The sequence below is a fragment of the Trichomycterus rosablanca genome, chromosome 4 (assembly GCF_030014385.1).
Source record: "Trichomycterus rosablanca isolate fTriRos1 chromosome 4, fTriRos1.hap1, whole genome shotgun sequence".
In the NCBI taxonomy this organism is placed as follows: Eukaryota; Metazoa; Chordata; class Actinopteri; order Siluriformes; family Trichomycteridae; genus Trichomycterus; species Trichomycterus rosablanca.
Window position 1 is genome coordinate 32,428,937 of NC_085991.1, and position 22,394 is coordinate 32,451,330.

At 40.8% G+C, this 22,394-nt stretch overlaps 1 protein-coding gene across 1 annotated transcript in view; it reads right to left on the reverse strand.

Annotated features, from left to right (window-relative positions):
- exoc6b (exocyst complex component 6B) overlaps positions 1-22,394 on the reverse strand; it is a 174,948-nt gene that overhangs the window by 103,129 nt on the left and 49,425 nt on the right. The window contains exons 7-8 of the mRNA XM_062993202.1: positions 12,431-12,604; positions 9,053-9,121 (exon numbers count right to left, since the gene is read on the reverse strand). Coding sequence (XP_062849272.1) covers positions 9,053-9,121; positions 12,431-12,604 — 243 coding nt within the window. The remainder of the gene's footprint in view (positions 1-9,052; positions 9,122-12,430; positions 12,605-22,394) is intronic.

A 22,394-nucleotide genomic window follows, 5' to 3' on the forward strand; every position in this document is an offset into this window, starting at 1 on the left:
TTTCTTAGGTGCACCAGCACAAAAGTTAGGTGCACCCAAATTTTCGACCGCATCGCATTTAACACCGCAGTTTTACAGGTTCACTTTTTTTTTTTCATCACTGTCCATACAGGCAATATTGACTTGGAAATAACTAACAATCTGGTCAACATGGCCTCGTCTGATGATCTGTTTGCTGCTGCCTGACAATGAAGGGCAGTGGGGAGAGGGGACACTTGGGCAGTGCATTTATCGCGGCATGTAATGTGTTTTATAGATGCATTGTGCTTTTTCAGCCTTTCAATTCGAAATGTATTAGAACCAGTCACAAATATACTATTGCCGGCCACTGTCTTCTTTACAGTTAATTATAGTATTACAGACTAATTATAGCACACTTATAAAAATAATAGAGTAAATGTGTATGTATGTGTGTATATCTATTTATATGTGTGTGTATATTTAAAATTATATGTATATGTTTGTGTGTGTGTTAGAGTGTAATCTGAAATGCAGTGCATTATATTATCGGCTTTACTGAATCTTTTACACAGATTCCCAAAATCGCTTGCGGTGCACTCACTGCGTATTTTGACTACATGTATTGTTATTTGACTAATGTGTGTCTGTTGTTTTTTTTTTTCCCCTCTGACGCCTGGTCGCACCGGTGCGACCTGAGATTTTTTTTAGTCGCACCATTGAGAAATTAGGTCGCATGTGCGACCAAATTGGTCGCACTCTAGAGCCCTGGCAGTGTAGATTTACTGTCTTCTGAAAATAACTCAACACACAGCCATTAATGTCTAAATGGCTGGCAACATAAGTGAGTACACCCCACAGTGAACATGTCCAAATTGTGCCCAAAGTGTCAATATTTTGTGTGACCACCATTATTATCCAGCACTGCCTTAACCCTCCTGGGCATGGAATTCACCAGAGCTGCACAGGTTGCTACTGGAATCCTCTTCCACTCCTCCATGATGACATCACGGAGCTGGTGGATGTTAGACACCTTGAACTCCTCCACCTTCCACTTGAGGATGCGCCACAGGTGCTCAATTGGGTTTAGTCCATCACCTTTACCTTCAGCTTCCTCAGCAAGGCAGTTGTCATCTTGGAGGTTGTGTTTGGGGTCGTTATCCTGTTGGAAAACTGCCATGAGGCCCAGTTTTCGAAGGGAGGGGATCATGCTCTGTTTCAGAATGTCACAGTACATGTTGGAATTCATGTTTCCCTCAATGAACTGCAGCTCCCCAGTGCCAGCAACACTCATGCAGCCCAAGACCATGATGCTACCACCACCATGCTTGACTGTAGGCAAGATACAGTTGTCTTGGTACTTCTCACCAGGGCGCCGCCACACATGCTGGACACCATCTGAGCCAAACAAGTTTATCTTGGTCTCGTCAGACCACAGGGCATTCCAGTAATCCATGTTCTTGGACTGCTTGTCTTCAGCAAACTGTTTGCGGGCTTTCTTGTGCGTCAGCTTCCTTCTGGGATGACGACCATGCAGACCAAGTTGATGCAGTGTGCGGCGTATGGTCTGAGCACTGACAGGCTGACCTCCCACGTCTTCAACCTCTGCAGCAATGCTGGCAGCACTCATGTGTCTATTTTTTAAAGCCAACCTCTGGATATGACGCCGAACACGTGGACTCAACTTCTTTGGTCGACCCTGGCGAAGCCTGTTCCGAGTGGAACCTGTCCTGGAAAACCGCTGTATGACCTTGGCCACCATGCTGTAGCTCAGTTTCAGGGTGTTAGCAATCTTCTTATAGCCCAGGCCATCTTTGTGGAGAGCAACAATTCTATTTCTCACATCCTCAGAGAGTTCTTTGCCATGAGGTGCCATGTTGAATATCCAGTGGCCAGTATGAGACAATTGTACCCAAAACACCAAATTTAACAGCCCTGCTCCCCATTTACACCTGGGACCTTGACACATGACACCAGGGAGGGACAACGACACATTTGGGCACAATTTGGACATGTTCACTGTGGGGTGTACTCACTTATGTTGCCAGCTATTTAGACATTAATGGCTGTGTGTTGAGTTATTTTCAGAAGACAGTAAATCTACACTGCTATACAAGCTGTACACTGACTACTCTAAGTTATATCCAAGTTTCATGTCTATAGTGTTGTCCCATGAAAAGATATAATGAAATATTTGCAGAAATGTGAGGGGTGTACTCACTTTTGTGATACACTGTATATATATATATATATATATATATATATATATATATATATATATATATATATATATATATATATATATATATATATATATATATATAAATTAGATTGTGCAAGTTGTGTAAATTTAGTCCTGAATGCTATTTTGGTTGAGGACTCGAATAGCTTATGGAAAAAAGCTCCTCCTCATCCTCTCCGTTTTGGCTTTTAGCACTAAATGTAATTTTTTTAATGCATTGTCTCCCTTTTTCTCCCGATTTTTTAGCACGTCCAATTTTTACCCAATTGCATTATGCTTCCTCTCTACTGGTGCTGACCCCCACCCCTGATTGGTGGAGCGAACTGACACACACCCCCTTCGACATGTGAGCAGTAGCCGACTGCATTTTTTCACCTGCACCAGCCGAGTTCATACGCAAATCAGCCCTGTGCACACTGATCAACATTATTCCTCTACTCTGTGCAGACGCCATCAACCTGCCAGCAGAGGTCGTAAGTGCATCAGTTATGAGGTCCCTATCCGGCTCCCTAACCCTGTATGAACAACAGCCAAACGTTGTTCATATGGCCACCCAGCCCAGCCAGACAGCAGAGCAGAGATTCGATACGATGTATTCGAAATCCCTGCTCTGGTGTGCTAGCATATTTTATCGCTGCGCCACCTAAGCGGCTTAAATGTAATTTTAATAATCAGCAGCTTATGGCCAGTACTGTTGATTTCATAAGAATAACTATTTATTGCTATTGACATTTTAATGTCGATATGCAGTCTTGTGAAAATGTTTAAGGCCCTTGGTGAAATTTTTGTTTGTTTGTTTCTCGGCCTTTGTCCCGTTCGGTTGCGGGGTCGGCTCTCGGCGGATCATGATCCGCATTGATTTGGCACAGTTTTTTTTTTTACGCCGGATGCCCTTCCCTTGACACAACCCTCCCTATTTATACGGGCTTGGGACCCTTTACACGTACTGGATAACTGTAGCAAGTCCAACACCACAAGAAAGGCATATTTGTGGAGACACTCAAATCATAACACACAAGTCTCTACAGTGCAGTTATAAATGAAGAATGAATTGAATTTATGAATGAAAAAATGAATGAATGAATTGAATGAATGTGCAGTGAAATGCAGTTTCAATTATAAAGCAGAAATCAAAAGTTAAAATTACATGTAGAGCCGCTCAGGTGGCGCAGCGGTAAAAGACACGCGGGATTTGAGACCGGACGGGATACTCTCTCAGGACTGGGGGGGTTGCGCCCTCTGCTGGCTGGTCGGTGGCGCCTGCATGGAGACGGGAGGGGGTGCGGTGGAGTGTGTGATCCTCCGTGCACGGTGCTCTGCCGAGCTGCACTCGTCAAGTGTGGGTGCTAAGACGGTCGATTGGCTGTGCATGTTTCAGAGGAGGCGTGGAACGGCCTCGTCAGCCCTGACCAGGAGCAGGGACCGGCATTAGTGAGAGGATGATTGATGGGATGAAATTGGACGCGCTAAATTATTATTTAAAAATATAATAAAAAAAATAAAAAAAAATAAATAAATAAAAAAAAATAATTTACATGTAGAGAGGTTTTGCGATGAGTTAAAGAAACATGACAGCAAAATTGTTCAACACAACCAAAAAGATGATTCTTGAGTATAGCTGGGTATTCAAAATACAATAGCATGTAAACTTTTGCTAGCTTATGGACAGACAGACAGACAGACAGACAGACAGACAGACAGACAGACAGACAGACATACGGATGGATGGAAGGATGGATAGATGGATAGATAGAGAGATGGATAGACAGACAGACAGACAGACAGACAGAGACACTTTATTGATTCTAAAGGAAATTGAAGCCCCAGTGGCAATATAAAACAATAAAAGTATAACCATTCAACAGTACAAATACGAAAACAGAACCGAAAGGTACCTGTACTTTACATGCACTGGATAACTGTAGCAAGTCCAACACCACAAGAAAGGCATATGTGGAGACACTCAAATCATAACACACAAGTCTCTACAGTGCAGTTATAAATGAATAAGGAATTGAATTTATGAATGAAAAAATGAATGAATGAACTGAATGAATGAATGTGCAGTAAAATGCAGTTTCAATTATAAAGCAGAAATCAAAAGTTAAAATTGTAGAGAGAGGTTTTGCGATGAGTTGAAGAAACATGACAACAAAATTCTTCAACACAACCAAAAAGATGATTCCTGAGTATAGCTGAGTATTCTAACATAACAATAAATCAAAATACAATAGCATGGTTACAAAGTTCATGGTAGTCTTCAAACTTGAGCTGAGAAAATGCAGCAAAAAGCAGGAATGCCAACCAGAGAAAGTTGGGTGTGTACTTAGAATTTTTTGTAAGTCAAGTCTGGATTTGAATGAGATATTTTTAATTGAATGACAAACATTGTCTTGAAGATTGAGAGTTCTTCAGCATGTGTGATCCACACCAGGATCACAGAGACACACAGAGACAGACTGGTCTCCAACACTGGAGGTCTCTGGTAGTCTGTGAAGTCTGCCATTCATCAAAATCAATGCATGACCTTGATCTGCAATCTTGGCTGCGAGCGATGTCCCTGATGGCTCTTGGCTGGGTCCGATGCAGCGTTTCAAACAAAGGCCAAAAGGACATGAGAGTTTATTGTTTCTGGCTGAGTTTAAAAGAGACTCCGATTGGCTCTCTTAAGAGAGTGAGTCAGTTGAGAAAAGAGAAAACAGAACAGAGGGAAATACCAGAAGGATCATTCAGCCTGAGTAACATGGAAATGCCACAACAATGAGAGGTGAAAAGAGCCTACGATACAGAGGTCATGTTTTATAACCTCCGGTCGCAATTTCTCTTCCTCTTATTCTTAAGCTGTGCTCTGAGCCCTCCAGTACACATCCGAATCTAGAACGATCCGTACGATTATGAGCTTGTCTGTTTCCAATTGCACAAGTGTACCCATAAAAGTAAGAGGACTTCATGAAGATGGAGCTGTGATGGCATTTAAATTCTCATTTCTCAAGAGCAAATATTGAAAATAAAAATAGGATTGCTACGATTCTTGTGGTCTTTCTTTTGTGTAGCTCTGTAATAGTCAAGTAAATAAAATCTACTGCAGTATATTTATTTATTAGGACGTCATGTTTTACACACTTTGGTGTTTTACACACTTTGGTAACATTCATGACAAGACAGGTACTGTAGCTACTGGTTACTCAAGATTCATCAGTTCAAGTCTTTAATGTCAAACACAGTCATGGACCATTTTGTATCTCCAATTTACCTCTCTTGCACGTCTTTGGACTGTGGGAGGAAACCGAAGCTCCCGAGGGAAACCCATTCAGACACCGGGAGATAATGCAGTGCTACCCACTGAGCCAATGTGTCGCCCAAATCTACTGCAGTAAAATTTTGAATATGGCACTGGTATCGTCTTGTGTCAGAGTTGATTCTGTTACTTTTGCATTGGACAGATCAACGATCTGCACTGTTTTTTTGTTCTGCCCAAGAATGGTAACCAAATTCAGCATGGGTACTTAGGTACAGTACAGGACACATGGCCATAGAAACAACTACTAAATGTGAGATCACTGAACCATAGAGTACTAGACAATAGGAATGTGCTAATAGCTACCAATATACCACTCGTTGGCAACTACCTTGATCCTCTAGAGCAGTGGTCCTCAACCCCCGGGCAGTGGATCAGTACCGGTCCGTGGGCTATTCATTACCGGGCCGCACAGAAAGAATGAATAATTAGAGACGCTAAAAAGCAGTTTTCACTGCTTCTATTTCGGATGCTATTGTCTTATTGTCACCCCTAGGTGGGAGCAGCGTCTCGCTGCAGTGAGAAAAAAAGCTCATTTTACATCGTTTTTGAGTAATATTATTAACCCCCCCCCCCCCCCCCCCCCAATCCATGAAATTATATCTTATATGAAATCGGTCCATGGTGCAAAAAAGGTTGGGATTCACTGCTCTAGAGGGCAGCTCAGCACATAAAACCTTTGTTCTGTCATTAAGGATTTATAGTAAGGCTGCATCTTAGATAGTTACCATTTCTAAAAATGGGACTAAAAATGAGAATAATGTGATTTGGAGGACTTGTTAATGGGCCTTTACTGAAACAGTTCATGTGTTTAGATACAAATCTGGCATGTCATGAATACAAGTAACACCAAGGACATGTTCAAGAAAGCACACTGTCAAACCAGCTTTGTGCTATGAGATTATAGAAAGCTTGTGGATTGAATGGAATCATGTCTGATGGACGGCCAACTGGCCAACAGCACAGCTGAGATTTAAACCCCGGATATCACCAGTAGTAGGCTAGCAGATTTTACTGCTGTGCCACCCAAACTAGCTCTAATCTAATCTGATCCAATAAGATCTCATATTTCTATTTCTACATTATTTCATGAACTTGCTGGCTAACTCATGTTATTTAGAAAAACTTCTAGCACTGTACAGACACTACAAAAACAGTATGAAACTGTGAGAATTCATACTTAACATTAATTCCCAACATTTTGATTTTAGAGAGATGGTGAAATAAGATGAGACTAAACAATCTATTTTACATCACAAAACAGCCTTTCACATAATAAAAATGTTTTATTGCAATGATTCCTAGAACCATTTTTCCAAGCAAGGAACCTCAAGAAACCTTTATTTCAGAGGATTTAATTGCCCAGTGGACTAACAAATAACTTGTTCAACCCTGGAATAAGTGATGTGTACATTTTTATCTCCGCTTCAGAAATACTATGTTTCTGTTGAAAGTTGAAACCCCGGTGCCAGTTCCTGGCCTGGCACGCAAAAAAAGAAAACACAAATTTGTTTGCACCTTCAGAAAAAAAAAATCATAAACAACTTCTCCCTATTGTTTACTGCCTCCTGTCTTCACTCACCGTGGCTTAACCTCAGGCCCCGGCTCTGTGTCCTCAATGTTACAAAGCATGTCTGCATAGCTATGGCTGTCCACATACTCACTTTGTACTCTACCACCAAATTCCTTCATTTTCCCACTATCCTCCGTGCCCATTGAAGTCTCCAGAGCGACATTTCCTCTTCTATTCACATGCCATTCTCACCCACACTCAACTCAAAAGCTATTGTACTAATGTCCAGGTCCCATGTGGAATACTAATACTATAGGACTAAAATAAGAAACCCTTCCATAAATTTCAGAAAAAGTTTAAAGGAAAGCAAATGGTTTTAGTTTAGTCTCATCTTATTTCACAATCTTGGGTAAAATCAAGCAAACATTCTTAATGTAGTTTGGACAAGTCTAAATATCATGAGTTAGCCAGCAAGTTAATGAAATGATGAAAAAATACAAATATTACAGCTTATTGGAACAGCTGCCTAGTTAGCAACAGATTACAGCTAGTTTGGGTGGCACAGAAGTTAAATACGCTAGCCCAGCTCAAAGAAACTACAAGGACATTACAAAATCACCTAATGAGACCAAATATTTAGTAACATTAAGGCTAATGTAGGCTCCAATGCAGGTATTAATTAATCATTTGGTACATTCATAAGAACACTATTCGACCAAAAGTACATGAACCACAAACCATGACTTCAATGAACATCCAATTTGAAAACCATGGCCTTTAAAATGGAGTGGCCCCCTACCCACCATGTACAATGATACCAGGTGTTCCGAGAAGGCCTTCCACAATATTTCATAGTTACAGTACTACTACATTCGTGGGAAAATTTGCTTAATTTCACGGACCTTGTTTTTCAAAAATCTACGATTTCACGGATTTTCAAAGACAAGTGCCACATTTCACGGCAGTCATTAAATAACACTCATAACTGAATGATAACTGGAAGCTAAAACACACAACACAGTCCACCTTAATAGTTGAATGTAAACCTAGAACATCCAGCAACAATGCAAGAAAATTCTCGTCTGTGTTTTGACACACCCCCTCTGCGTCCACAGAACCGGTTGGGAATTTTCCAGGCTCAGTTACCCGAGCAGTAGACTTCAACATCTTGGACATTTTGACTAACCGATAGCTACCTGAATTGCCATAGGATAGCTAGGACCGCCTCATAGTGCAAATTAACCAGTAAATATGAGGCACCTGAATGCTACGTGAATGGAAAATGTTAAATCGCTAAACACAAACTTTAAGCTGCATATTACGAGGAACAAGGCTTATTTCATGGTTCGTGACACAATTTGTAAGATTAGCCACTGTATGTTGAATGCTCAACTTTTCAATTCATCACAAAGGTTTTTAATGGCATTGAAGCATGTCCTCTCGGCAGTTCTTTCCCACCAAAATCATCAAACCAGGTCTTGACCAAAACACAGTCAGGCTGAAGTAGGACAGTGCCTTTTCCAAACTGCTGCCACAAAGATGAAAGCTGACTGATTTGATAGGAATGATTTTATACACCTGTCTGCAAAAAGCGTGACTGAAACCACTGAACGCAACAAAGATGAGTGTCCCTATACTGTTGGTCATGTAGCGTACAGATAGATGAATAGATGGGTAGGTAGGTAGGTAGGTAGGTAGGTAGAGAGAGAGAGATAGATAGATAGATAGATAGAGATAGATAGATACTTTATTAAGGAAGGAAATTAAAGTCTCAGTAGCTCATTAGAAAGATCAAGAGTAATAGTACACACTATAAGAATTCACATTATAAAGATATAACAGCAATTTATAACCATGTACATTTCATGAAAAATTCAAAGCAAAGCAAATGGTCAGGAGAAGTGGGGTTTGACAGAAACTGGTAGCGTGCAACATAGCTCAGTATGACTACAAAGCCCAGAGAGAGCAGGACTGGCTTTGAGACGTATCAAGCTGCTCTGAGTGCTGTGTTGTTTTTGGACTGACAGACGAGATTACTCACCAGTACACTGTAGATGTGCAGACAGCGGTACACAGGTGAAAAGTCCACTAGTTCCTGAGCACCCGGCACCTAGAGAAAAGAGATTCAGTGAGCCAGATGCTTGATTCAGATGCACTTGATCCAGCAAAAACTGCATTTTAGAAACATATGTATCCCAGCAATTAAGGAACTGGACAATTAGTTTTAGGGTTACTGGTATAATTCCACAATCGCAGGCCCTGAGCTCAATCACTTGCCATGCATAGTGAACAGACCAATAATTATTGATGCTGTTTTATTCAGTGAATAAATATAAGGTAAAAAAAAAAGACAATTACTTTAACCTTTTTCAGAGTATAGGAGAACAAAATAAAATGGCCAGAGAACTGTACGCAGAACTGTACATGTAATATGAGGCAATTATTTGTAAAGAGGATTTGCATTTTGGTTAAGAAATGAGCTGTTATGTTTATATGATAACCCCCTGTGCTGTCTGCTCATTGCATTTTTAAATATGAACTACTGTCTTCATTTTAGTTTCTTAAGTTTTACAGCACTTTAGGTGTTTTTTATTTATTTTCTTAGGATTTTAAAGTCATGTTTTACACACTTTGGTTACATTCATGACAGGACAAATAATTCCCATTAGTTCAAGTTTAATGTCAAACACAGTCATGGACAATTTTGTATCTCCAATTAACCTGACTGCATGTCTTTGGACTGTGGGAGGAAACTGGAGCTTTCGGAGGAAACCCACACAGACACGGGAAGAACATGCAAGCTCCACACAGAAAGGACCCGGACCGCTCCACCTGGGAATGGCTGTGAGGCGACAGTGCTACCCACTGAGTCACTGTGCCGCCCAGTCTCAACACTTTAAGAATAAAGTCAAAATGTTATGGCCAAAGGGTGTGCAACAGGAAGATTGCAATTAACCTCCTTCACATCACATCAGCATCAGTCTCTTATTAGTATAAAAACGTTGAAACAGTGTTGCAATAAACTGTTTAAGATAAGATAAGAGATAAGATTCCTTTATTGATCCCCATGGGGAAAATTTGAGTGTTACAGCAGCTCCAGTACAGTAAGTACAGTAAATAGAGTAAAGAAAAGAAAAAATAAGAAAATTATAGAAAAAATTAGCTATGCTATGCAATTACAATTATACAACAGTATGGTAATTACAACAATATAATAAAAACACTATATATTCTATATGTAAATATATACATATGTGTTTCCAGTGATGGGGAAATGGTGGGGAGATCTTGAGTTATTGTAGGAGTATTGTAGCTGCCTCATTAGTGTGAGGACAGCCTGTGTATTCTGCTATTGTTAATTATTTGTTAATTATTTCATAATTTGTTAATAATTATTTGTTAATAATTAATTATTATGCTATTGTTAATTATTTGTTAATTAGGTATTTCAACTAATTACTATTATTTATTACAATTTGAAGGCAAAAATTAAGTGACCCTAAAACACCATCATAGTACACAATAAACTAAGCTGTTTTTGTGCTCAAACTCAGGGTCCTTATTGTAATATTGGAGTGTAATTCTATGTTGTGTCGTTTAATACGCTAGTGAAACCCAATACACATGTGAAATGTGGCAATGCAAGTTCAGTCGGAACTGTCAGATCTGAATTCATGTGACTTTGACGTCATGGTTTGTCAGCGAAATAAGACCGACTTTCATCTGGTGCCTGCTGAAAGGCAAGAGAGAAAATAAAGAAGCAGCTGGGTCACAGCTTCAGAGAGGAAGAGCAATGCTAAACAACAACAACCCAGAGTGAACAAGCAAAAAAACAAAAAAAACAAACGTCCCACCCGAACAAGCACCAGCGCCGGCTGGGTGGCGAGAGAGGGTCGGGACAGTGCGTGCAAATGTTTCCCTTCAGGAAACTTCTTTTACGACTAGGCCTTTAAGTTGAAGAGGAGGTGAGGAGGTAATGTGAGGTTGCAGCACTCACGGGTAACTACTATAATGCCCTTTTTGGCAGGAATGTTTGTCAGGAAGCACTAGAACAGATGACAGGCAGGCTGAAAGAAGCCTGGCCCAAACTGTACCTCTCGTCCAGTCTTAGAAAAACACCAAAGTACGTGCATTGAGGAATGAAGTAGGAAAGGAAAGAGGTCAGCGCAAGGTCACAGGAGTCAACATACACACTGGTACATTTCTACAAGCCTGTGTGGAATCAGATACAATGAAGGACCGTGACGGCGAGCTTGGTCAAATCTGATGAGGTAGTGAAAAACCCTATAATATAAATAAGGTCACGGTGAAAACATGCAGTGATGTTCTTTATAAATTTTGTATTCATTCATCTTCATGTTTTAACACAGTGTAATCCTGGTCAGGGTCCCTGGAATTAATAGGCAATGCCGTAACATACCCTATATGGATGGCTCAGTGGTCTGTTACACTAGCCCATAACTGCTACATTATGGATTTGAATCTCACTGGTGTTATCAGCCGACCGTGCATCTGCAAAACTGCTGTCTTAGGGCAGGAGCCAAAAAATGGGAAATAACTAAATTAACTCATTTTAACATGCACATAAACACAAAATGAACTTGGACATAAAAGTTGGAGGCTTTACTTTACATCTTGTAAACCACAGTGGGACCAGATTGCCACCATTCTTAATAATTAAGCATATTTCATTTAGTGTTTCGTTTTAATGCATTTTTGTGTTGCCTGGGTCAAGGTAAAATCATGGACAAAATGTGGGTTGCTTGAAAAAAGTTGGAGCCCTGAAATAGATTGGCACCCTGTCCACAATAATCCTGTCTTGTGCATGTTTCTCAGTGGATCTGGACCCACCACAAATAAAGCAGTTCAAGATGAATTCACAAAAATAGGTAATAAAAAAAAAGAGGGACATTTTTTACATTTTTGTGTTTTACCACCACTTTATCCTGGTCCGGGTCTTGGTGGGTCCAGCTTCTCTGAAATTACTGGGCCCAATGCAGTACCATACCCCAGATAGGACGCCAATACATCACGGAGCCTTGGCCATTCCCCCTCAGACAAAGCCAATCACGTCTGTATGTAGACACCCGACCGATCTCTCTATGCTTCCACAATGAACAAACAAAGCTTTAGCCCACCTATCAGACAATGGTGGCTGTGAAAATGTGCCTTATGTTGTGTTTTTGGTTGGGACTCAGGTGTCACAGCAATCAATTGTGCATGAACATCAGTTGTGTACATCCAACAAGCACAACTGTCTGTGCACGAGGGTGGTTCCTCATTGCTGTTGCTGGCTGGTCAAGGCACACATGTAATAGATGGTTGATTCACAGACAGCGTTGCCTGACTTGTATACGTATAAGTGGCTGACTCCTTTAGCAAATTCAGAATCACATGACATTTATTCACAGTCACTGACCTCTTCGTTCTCCTCATCCTCTACGTCTAGTATTCCAGAATTCTCTTCTGAAAGAGGGGCTCCACCAGTCCTATCCACTTCTGTAGCAGACCCCAGCTCTTTACGCAGTCGCCACCCGTTGCCTGCTCGCTGCTGCCGTGTGACTGCACTGTGTCGAGAGCTTCGTACCTGTGCCTGCAAAACACACAAGCCCACACAGACCCTGATCACACTGTTTTTGAAAATGTATTAGGTATCGAATAGAGTTAAATAAAACTCTGCAGTGCACTTACTCTAACCTCATTGATAAGTGGTTAGGGAGGCATTTGGCCTCCATCTACGTATTCATAGTGTGACTGTTAAAGTGTTCGGAATGTGTCTTAGGACAGCCTAATTACCAACATCTACTGGTAAAGATATGAATCCAGTATTTATAGGGTGATATGGACCAAATCTGTGCTGCAAATTTTAGTGTAAAAATGCTGCTTTTCTCCCAAACAACCTACAAAAACCTTATATCATTCAGAAGTAAAATACACAGAAGACTTCTACAGAAGAAGTACACCAGATAAAATGTGTAAATGAAAAAACATCACAAGCCACATTTTCTACAAATTTGTATCAAATAGTTACCGGTTACATCAGATCAAGTTTTCAATGTCAAACACAGTCATGGACAATTTTACATCTTCAATTCACTTGCATGTCTTTGGACCGTGGGAGGAACCGGAGCTCCAGAAGGAAACCCACACATAGCGCTTTTCCACCAAAAGAACCATGGTTCTTGAACCGGTTCTGTTCAGGTTTCTTAGAACCTTGGTGTTCTGTAGAGAACCGACACGCGTTTCCACCAGTTTTTGAGAACCAAGCCTGCGTCATCAACGGTGGGCGTTGCTTAACGAAAGTTAAGAGTAGTAATATCATGGCGGAGCGTGTAGATTATGTGCGAGCATTTGTGCTGTTGTTACAGATGTTCGTTTTTATGCAAAAAGCATCGATCAGCTATTGGTAATAAGAAGACGCAGACGTGTTTGTCGCAGTTGTTGTTTTCTTTAGTTCACTGACGTGAGAAGCGTTTTGCACTTCGCTTTCACCGCAACTCTCGGCGCAAATAGCCGATTTGCTCAGTGCTCGGCTTAAGCAATAAAACATCACTAAATTTCCACAACACGAACATTCATCTGTGTGAAATAACCATTAAATCTACTCTAACATGTATCTGTGTTTAGCTGGATTTACTTGATGTGTGGTGTTTATGCAGCTTGGGGTTCTGAATCTTCTCAGGAGAGTCGAAAAAGCTTCATCTAAAAAATAAAGCGTAACGTGGCTGAATGCACTAAAATTATGACATCGAAACACTACATTTCTCTCCGTTATTACTGGTTATAAGTGCCCTGTACTGCCCAAAATCATCGGCCGTTGTTTTAGTACAAGCCACGTTACGCTTTATTTTTCACGTTAAGCATTTTTCGTACTGTCGTAACTTCGTAACTTTTACTACGTCATATCACACAGTTCTTTTTTTTTTAAGGCGCTTTGAAAATATCAGCGCCAAACTGGCTCAAAATTTAATCAGGTGAACTTTAAAAGATAAAAATTCAGCGTCAAGCTCCATACGAAACACCAGAACAGTGGTTTAGCAAAGCACCCAAACCTCTACACTTTGACATGCCCACCGATTACGTCACGGTTCGTGCTGAAAAACCAAGTATTCTGTGGTGCCAGATTGGCCCGCTAGTTCGCTGTCTGGAACCTCTTTTTTTCGGTGGAAACACACGGAACCGGTTCAAAATCAAGTTAGTGGAAAAGGGGTAACAGCCATGGGAAGAACATGCAAACTCCACACAAAAAGGACCCAAACAGCTCCACCTGGGAATCAAACCCGGGCTTGCTGTCAGGTGACAGGGCTACAGACCAAGCCACCGTGCTACCCAATCATAATGAATAACAAGGATTAAAAAAAAGCTCAAATACATCAGAGATTTTTCTACACCACCAAACTAACTCAAAGTTAATGAATGCGATTATCAACAGCGGATTTGTTCATATGTTTACAAAACCCACAACAAACCTTCATTTCATAATTCTTATTTAAACAAAGGTTTATGTTTTAATCTCTCAGCTAAACAAAAATTACAGTAGCAGAGGCATTCAAATATGTACAATTTTTATTTCAACAACTGTAAGTAAATTTTCATGAGAAGCACAGTTAAAATACACAAATCCTCAAACCATTTGTTCAGTTGTTGGCAGCAGTATGGGAAAAATCTGATTCATGGTGAGCAGTAATTATTAAGCTATGAATGAACCCAAAAGAAGACAAAATCAGCCACAAGGTTTCTTTAATTATTAACTTTTCCCAGGACGGTTCCAAACCAGCAGATACATTGAGCTTAAACCATTCACAGGACCGAACAACAAAAAACCTTCCTCCTCCTTCTGTATAACCAAGGTGTATAATACACAAAGTGTTTTAAGGGGCCAAAAAGTGGCCAATGAGAGGACAATGACCGCACATCATCGTGACCAGAGCCAAAGCCCACATTGTTCTGTAAGCACACAAACTATTCAAAAGGACTGGAAGGAATTTTAGGCATGGTGGGCTCAACTCATAGTCAGCAGAAAAACTAAACGGGAAACCCACATTCCCACCAAGTACAAGAGAGGGGTAAAGGTTCTAACCCTTGAGGAAGAAACATAGTGGTCCATAGTAAAATCTGAAAAGGGATGAGGAAAACTATAAAACTCTTGTCTTTCTGGTTTAGTGTGTCTATTTTAGACGAGACAATGTGATCAACAAGCCAGCAGTGTGGTTTTCTGAGAACATTTAAGAGGTCTGGTGCTATGCCCATCATTCTTTTTAAGGCATTGAAATATACACAAAAAGAATCAACGTAGGATGACGCAAACAGATGAAAATGACATTGTGAGGAGTCAGGAAGTGTTAAGTTGGATGCCATTAAAAAGCTGTAAAGAACGTACGCATCGTACAGCATCTGGCACAATGGCTCATCATCCTCTGCACTACATGACCCTCTGTGTACCTTGCAAGATGCATATTTAGTAGCAATCAAGGAATGTCAGGTTGTCAAGATTCCTGCTCTCAAACCCATTTGGGATGTACTGAAAATTTCAATAAGAACCAAGCCTTCTCATCCAACATCAATTTCTCTCTACTGACTAAATAGGCACAAATTTCAGACAAATTCTAAAATCTTGTTGAAAGCCTGTAAGAATGGAGGCAGTTATGGCTGCAAAAAAAACATAATGGTCATGGTTTTGAAATGGGATGTCCAACAAGCTAATGTTTAGGTGTCCACATAATTGTGGCAAGATATTGTATCTGCTTACCAAAATAGAACCAGGTAAAATAAGGCCAGCAAACTATAGTGGACATCTGACACTGACATACACTCATCACAGAACTATAAACCAAGAGTGCTTAGAAACAACTGATAAAATAACTGCTTTTAACAGCATCACTCAATCCTAAATGGTAACCATTTAAAATGATTTCTTGCTTTTCCAAACCAATTGGTTTGTGCCATCAAGAAATGCTGCTGGTCTAAACCCACAAACCAGTGATGTCTTCTAGTGATTGATTAAAACCATCAGTTGATTTAGTAATATTTACTGGTTGGTAATGTATTATTATACCACAATTTAGGTCAAACCTCCCAATATAAATAACAACCAGTGTGAACAAATAAAACTTGCCATTTAATCAGGACATGTTGCAGTTAAAGTTTATTTTTTGGGGGAAAAAAATGATGTAAAACATTACGCATTCACTTCAGAAAGATTCATGCTTTAAGTTGAATTATGTTTTCTCTCAGGCTCGTGCCATGTAGCCAATGTGTCAGTGACTACATCATTAGGTTCGTTAGTTATACCCCAGTCACAGTAAGTTGTCTAAAATTTCGAGGAAAAAAAGTGATTGTTGCTTCAGTCATGTTATGGCAGAAGATGAAACTGAACTGTCTTCTGAGGGAATTTGGAGAAACCCAGTGGCTTCTGCATTCGAGCCAGTGAGGAGGAGAGTAACTGTACGAACTCAAGTTTGTGCAGAGGAGCTGCCATCGAATCCCCGAGGAGTAGAGAGGGTGGGCAACACCAGTTGGGGGGCATCTTGGAGGTGTCCATGCTCTCCCTACGTAAAGTCCATGCGGAGACCCTAGAGCAGCCCTTCAGCAGCAGGTATTGTAACCTTAGCTAATGATTGCACCATGTGAAAGGGCACAGAGTAATGTTTGAAATCACTAAGTTAAGCTGACATGCTTATAATAATGCTCATAAGGAACCTAGTATGGCTGCTAGTTAGTTAGCAAGCTTGTGATATTGATAACTTTGCTTAGGGCGGCACGGTGGCTCAGTGGGTAGCACTGTCGCCTCACAGCAAGAAGGTCCTGGGTTCGATACCCAGGTGGGGCGGTCCGGGTCCTTTCTGTGTGGAGTTTGTATGTTCTCCCGTTGTCTGCATGGTTTTCCTCCGGGTGCTCCGGTTTCCTCCCACAGTCTAAAGACTTGCAAGTGAGGTGAATTGGAGATACTAAATTGTCCAGGACTGTGTTGGATATAACCTTGTAAACTGATAAATCTTGTGTAATGAGAACTTCAGTTCCTGTCATGAATGTAACCAAAGTGTAAAACATGACGTTAAAATCCTAATAAACAAACAAACAAACTTTGCTTTACAAAAAAAATGGATGCAAGTTAACTGCCATGTCCATGGCGGGTATACTGTATGTCACGTGACATCAAAAATAGACACCATGACTACTTTTTTTTTCCAGTCTGTTCACATTAACTGCACGCAGACAGAAGTCCTCATGTACAAAGTGCTCACTACAAATCCTAGCTTTGCAGCTAACTGGAGGATTAATGCCAGCAGTAACAGAATTGCAATAGGGTAAATAATATGGGGGAAACAAACTGAAGCCATACAGTCTTGTAATCAGCTACATCACATTTCCCAGACTGCACTTTTGCTTAGAAATCATCTCCCTCTCAGTGCTAAGGGCGCATTCACATGAGAAGAGCTGCTTTGCTCAGCACTTGGCTTAAGTGATGCAATAAAACATCATCAAAGTGTGAATATGAGACGAATCTGCATTTGTGTGGAATAACTGTCAAATTCACTCTGAAAGCATGTATCTATGTTTAGTAGGGGTGGGCGATATGGCCTTTAAATAATATCACGATATTTTGGGATATTTTTGCGTTAACGATATTTACTAGCGATATATAAGAACACTTTTAAAAAGTTTATTTTAAAAACACCTTTGTTTTGCAGACACTCAGGAAATCTAAGGTACAAATGTTACTACATGTACATTAAATTAAACATCACTTTCAGTAGGGCTGGGCGACATGGCTAAAAAACTCATATCTCCATATGCTTTTGAGAAGTGGTGATATACGATACGATATAATGTAAACTTAAAGTACAATGGAAGACCACCGCCCGTATTTTACCTTATATTGTTTATAAGTTCTCTTAAAAACACAAAACATTGTAGTTCTGATCAATTCTGACTAATTACAGTGTTTATATTTTGTATTATTACAGGCTGTATTTGTATTCATATTGACAACATTTATATTAAACAAACCAGCAGAATCTCTGAAATACATGTGATGCCACTGTTTGCTGTCATCGTATTTTTGTACGTTTTGCAAGTTACAGTCGTTTGTTTGGAGTCTGAACTTCTGTATCCGAAAAACTTTCACACTAGTGATGTAGCTCCCCTTTTAGGGACTAGTTTGTCCGGTACTACTCTCTGCATTGGTCGCCATTATTTCACTGTTACGCGCTTGAGAGCGAGTGACGCACGTTTGCTAACAATATCACACTTTGGCAAAAATCATATCAAATTTACAACTATTATCGTGAACAATATTTTATCGCCCACCCCTAATGTTTAAATGTATTTTCCTCACTGCTTCACTTTTAAACTTGTGTTATAGCTCGAGGTCTTGAGAAATTGTGAGCCTAAAATGCTAATTGTAAGAAAAAAAAAGCTTAATGTGGTTTAATGTACTAAAAAAACAACACGAACAAGAAAGCAATGGCACAGCTGGTGCAAAAGCATTTTTGCCACTTCTCATGTGAACGCACCCTATAGCAGATTATAACACTTCCATGTCCCCTATTGCAACACTCAATCCCCACTTCTGAACTACTGAGCAAGGTCAACAAGATAAGATCTTCTGAGCAACCAAACACATGCTGACAGTTACCATGAGCAATGCCAAGCATCAGCTAGAGCTGTGTAAAAACGCTGCTTCTGCCACTGGAAATGTTTTCTGTAGAATGATGAGTGACACTACAAAACGGTGAAAGCCTTATAATCATGAAGAATAAATTCTAAGTATTTACAGTCAGGAGTGAACTGCACTCAGTGGGTGAACGGTCATGACTGGGTCAATTATCCTACTCAACCTGAAAGCTGGACTTGTGGTTAGCTCATTTATATATGTTTTGCGGAGTGGAACAGTAGTCCTGTTACAACAAAAAATACACTGTGATGAGAGAACATGACATCACTATAATGTGCTTTTATGTGCGCTCTGTTCATGTACGGCCGTGTACTGAGTAACTAGAGAAAGCTAATCAATCTTCTACTGTACCTCACAGGAAATAGAATCTGTTTTTCGTTAAAGTCAATGTACTAGGAAGGGCTGGGGGAGAACTGAAGCGAGCAAACACTGCCACAGGTATTTCTCTAATACTAGGTTAACACACACACACACACACACACACACACACACACACACACACACACACACAAGTCTGATCCACTTGTACCAGCACAACACACACTAACACACCACCATCATGTCCTTGTCACTGCAGTGCTGTGTGTGTATATATATATATATATACGTATATACAGGGGTTGAACAAAATAACTGAAACACCTGTCATTTTAGTGTGGGAGGTTTCATGGCTAAATTGGACCAGTCTGGTGGCCAATCTTCATTAATTGCACATTGCACCAGTAAGAGCAGAGTGTGAAGGTTCAATTAGCAGGGTAAGAGCACAGTTTTGCTCAAAATATTGCAATGCACACAACATTATGGGTGACATACCAGAGTTCAAAAGAGGACAAATTGTTGGTGCACGTCTTGCTGGCGCATCTGTGACCAAGACAGCAAGTCTTTGTGATGTATCAAGAGCCACGGTATCCAGGGTAATGTCAGCATACCACCAAGAAGGACAAACCACATCCAACAGGATTGACTGTGGACGCAAGAGGAAGCTGTCTGAAAGGGATGTTCGGGTGCTAACCCGGATTGTATCTAAAAAACATAAAACCACGGCTGCCCAAATCACGGCAGAATTAAATGTGCACCTCAACTCTCCTGTTTCCACCAGAACTGTCCGTCGGGAGCTCCACAGGGTCAATATACACGGCCGGGCTGCTATAGCCAAACCTTTGGTCACTCGTGCCAATGCCAAACGTCGGTTTCAATGGTGCAAGGAGCGCAAATCTTGGGCTGTGGACAATGTGAAACATGTATTGTTCTCTGATGAGTCCACCTTTACTGTTTTCCCCACATCCGGGAGAGTTACGGTGTGGAGAAGCCCCAAAGAAGCGTACCACCCAGACTGTTGCATGCCCAGAGTGAAGCATGGGGGTGGATCAGTGATGGTTTGGGCTGTCATATCATGGCATTCCCTTGGCCCAATACTTGTGCTAGATGGGCGCGTCACTGCCAAGGACTACCGAACCATTCTGGAGGACCATGTGCATCCAATGGCGGTGCCGTGTATCAGGATGACAATGCACCAATACACACAGCAAGACTGGTGAAAGATTGGTTTGATGAACATGAAAGTGAAGTTAAACATCTCCCATGGCCTGCACAGTCACCAGATCTAAATATTATTGAGCCACTTTGGGGTGTTTTGGAGAAGCGAGTCAGGAAACGTTTTCCTCCACCAGCATCACGTAGTGACCTGGCCACTATCCTGCAAGAAGAATGGCTTAAAATCCCTCTGACCACTGTGCAGGACTTGTATATGTCATTTCCAAGACTAATTGACGCTGTATTGGCCGCAAAAGGAGGCCCTACACCATACTAATAAATTATTGTGGTCTAAAACCAGGTGTTTCAGTTATTTTGTCCAACCCCTGTATATATATATACCGATCAGCCATAACATTAAAACCCCCTCCTTAATACTACACACATTGTCCATTTTATCAGCTCCACTTACCATATAGAAGCACTTTATACTTCTACAATTACTGACTGTAGTCCGTCTGTTGCTCTTGCTGTTCTTTAATGGCCAGGACTCTCCCAGGACCACTACAGAGCAGGTATTATTTGGGTGGTGGATCATTCTCAGCACTGCAGTGACACTGACATGGTGGTGGTGTGTTAGTGTGTGTTGTGCTGGTATGAGTGGATCAGACACAGCAATGCTGATGGAGTTTTTAAACACCTCACTGTCACTGCTGGACTGAGAATAGTCCACCAACCAAAAACATATCCAGACAACAGCGCCCCGTGGGACAGATGAGCGATCGTCTCTGACTTTACATCTACAAGGAGGACCAACTAGGTAGGAGTGTCTAATAGAGTGGACAGTGAGTGGACACGGTATTTAAAAACTCCAGCAGCGCTGCTGTGTCTTATCCACTCATACCAGCACAACACACACTAACACACCACCACCATGTCAGTGTCACTGCAGTGCTGAGAATGATACCACCTAAAATAATACCTGCTCTGTGGTGGTCCTTTGGTGGTCCTTTGCGGGTCCTGACCATTGAAGAACAGGGTGAAAGCAGGTAAAAAAGTTATGTAGAGAAACAAATGGACTTCAGTCAGTAATTGTAGAACTTCAAAGTGCTTCGATATGGTAAGAGGAGCTGATAAATTGGACAGTGAGGGAGGAATATTTTGTAAACACTTTGTTTTGTAGTAACACAATTTCAATCCAACTGCACACTTCTATGCCAAGTGCTGATGGAGGCCCTTCACCTTCCTATGACACCTTTTCTTCCTTTCATTTCTCAGTTCTGTCTGACTGCCAGTACCACAGACAAGTCAAGTGAAGCTTCAAATTAGCCTTAAAGTCAACAAAATTGAGTAAAAAAAAACCCCTCCTGATTACAACAATTTAGACTGAAGTTTAAGTCAAAGCTTAACCATCACTGTGGATGTACACAGAATAGGAATAATGGCAGCAAAAAAGCATGGAAGGATGTCTACACAATTCCCGCTCTTCTTTAACACACTGATGTAACCAATGATATGCACCGCACAATAGCGCCATCACTACATTACAGCTTCCTTTCATATATTCATTTCAGATTATTTGTTAGGGGTATTGAAACAATCACAGGCACATGGACTGGGGCTAATTTCCAATGAGAACCAGTCCATTTTCTGGATCACAGAGTTCCTAGACAAACAGCCCCTGTTATTAGCGGTCTGCTCACTGCTCTGGATTAAAGGTGGAAAAAAAGGTTTATTAGGGACCTCCTTCCTCCTCTTAAAAGGCAATCTTCCTTTGAGGTGTAGAAACAATTTCTCTTGTGTTAACTTCAGTCAACAGTAGAATTACTGCAGGTATCACAGTCTTGTGCTGAGACCACTAACGTCAACACTAGAAACATGCATTATAAACACAAATATGAAGACATTCAACTGTGGTATACTGACAGACCAAAGCCTGATTTATGACGAACCAGAAGTGTTTTGCAGAGCCTCCCAAAAGCCCAGTGTTTATGATTCACAAACTTTCATTTTAAAAAGATTGGAACAAGATGCAAAATGATAATATAAATACAAAGCATGAATCTGCATCCTTGGCCTTTATCAAATTTAAAAAAGTACGAGGCAGCGGTCTAACACATTAGCACACCACTGAGGAGTGTTCAACCTTGCAAGTTCAAATCTTAACCTGGTCGGGCATCCTCACAAACACAACTGTCCGTGTTCGATGGAGGAACGGTTGGACAGGACCTCT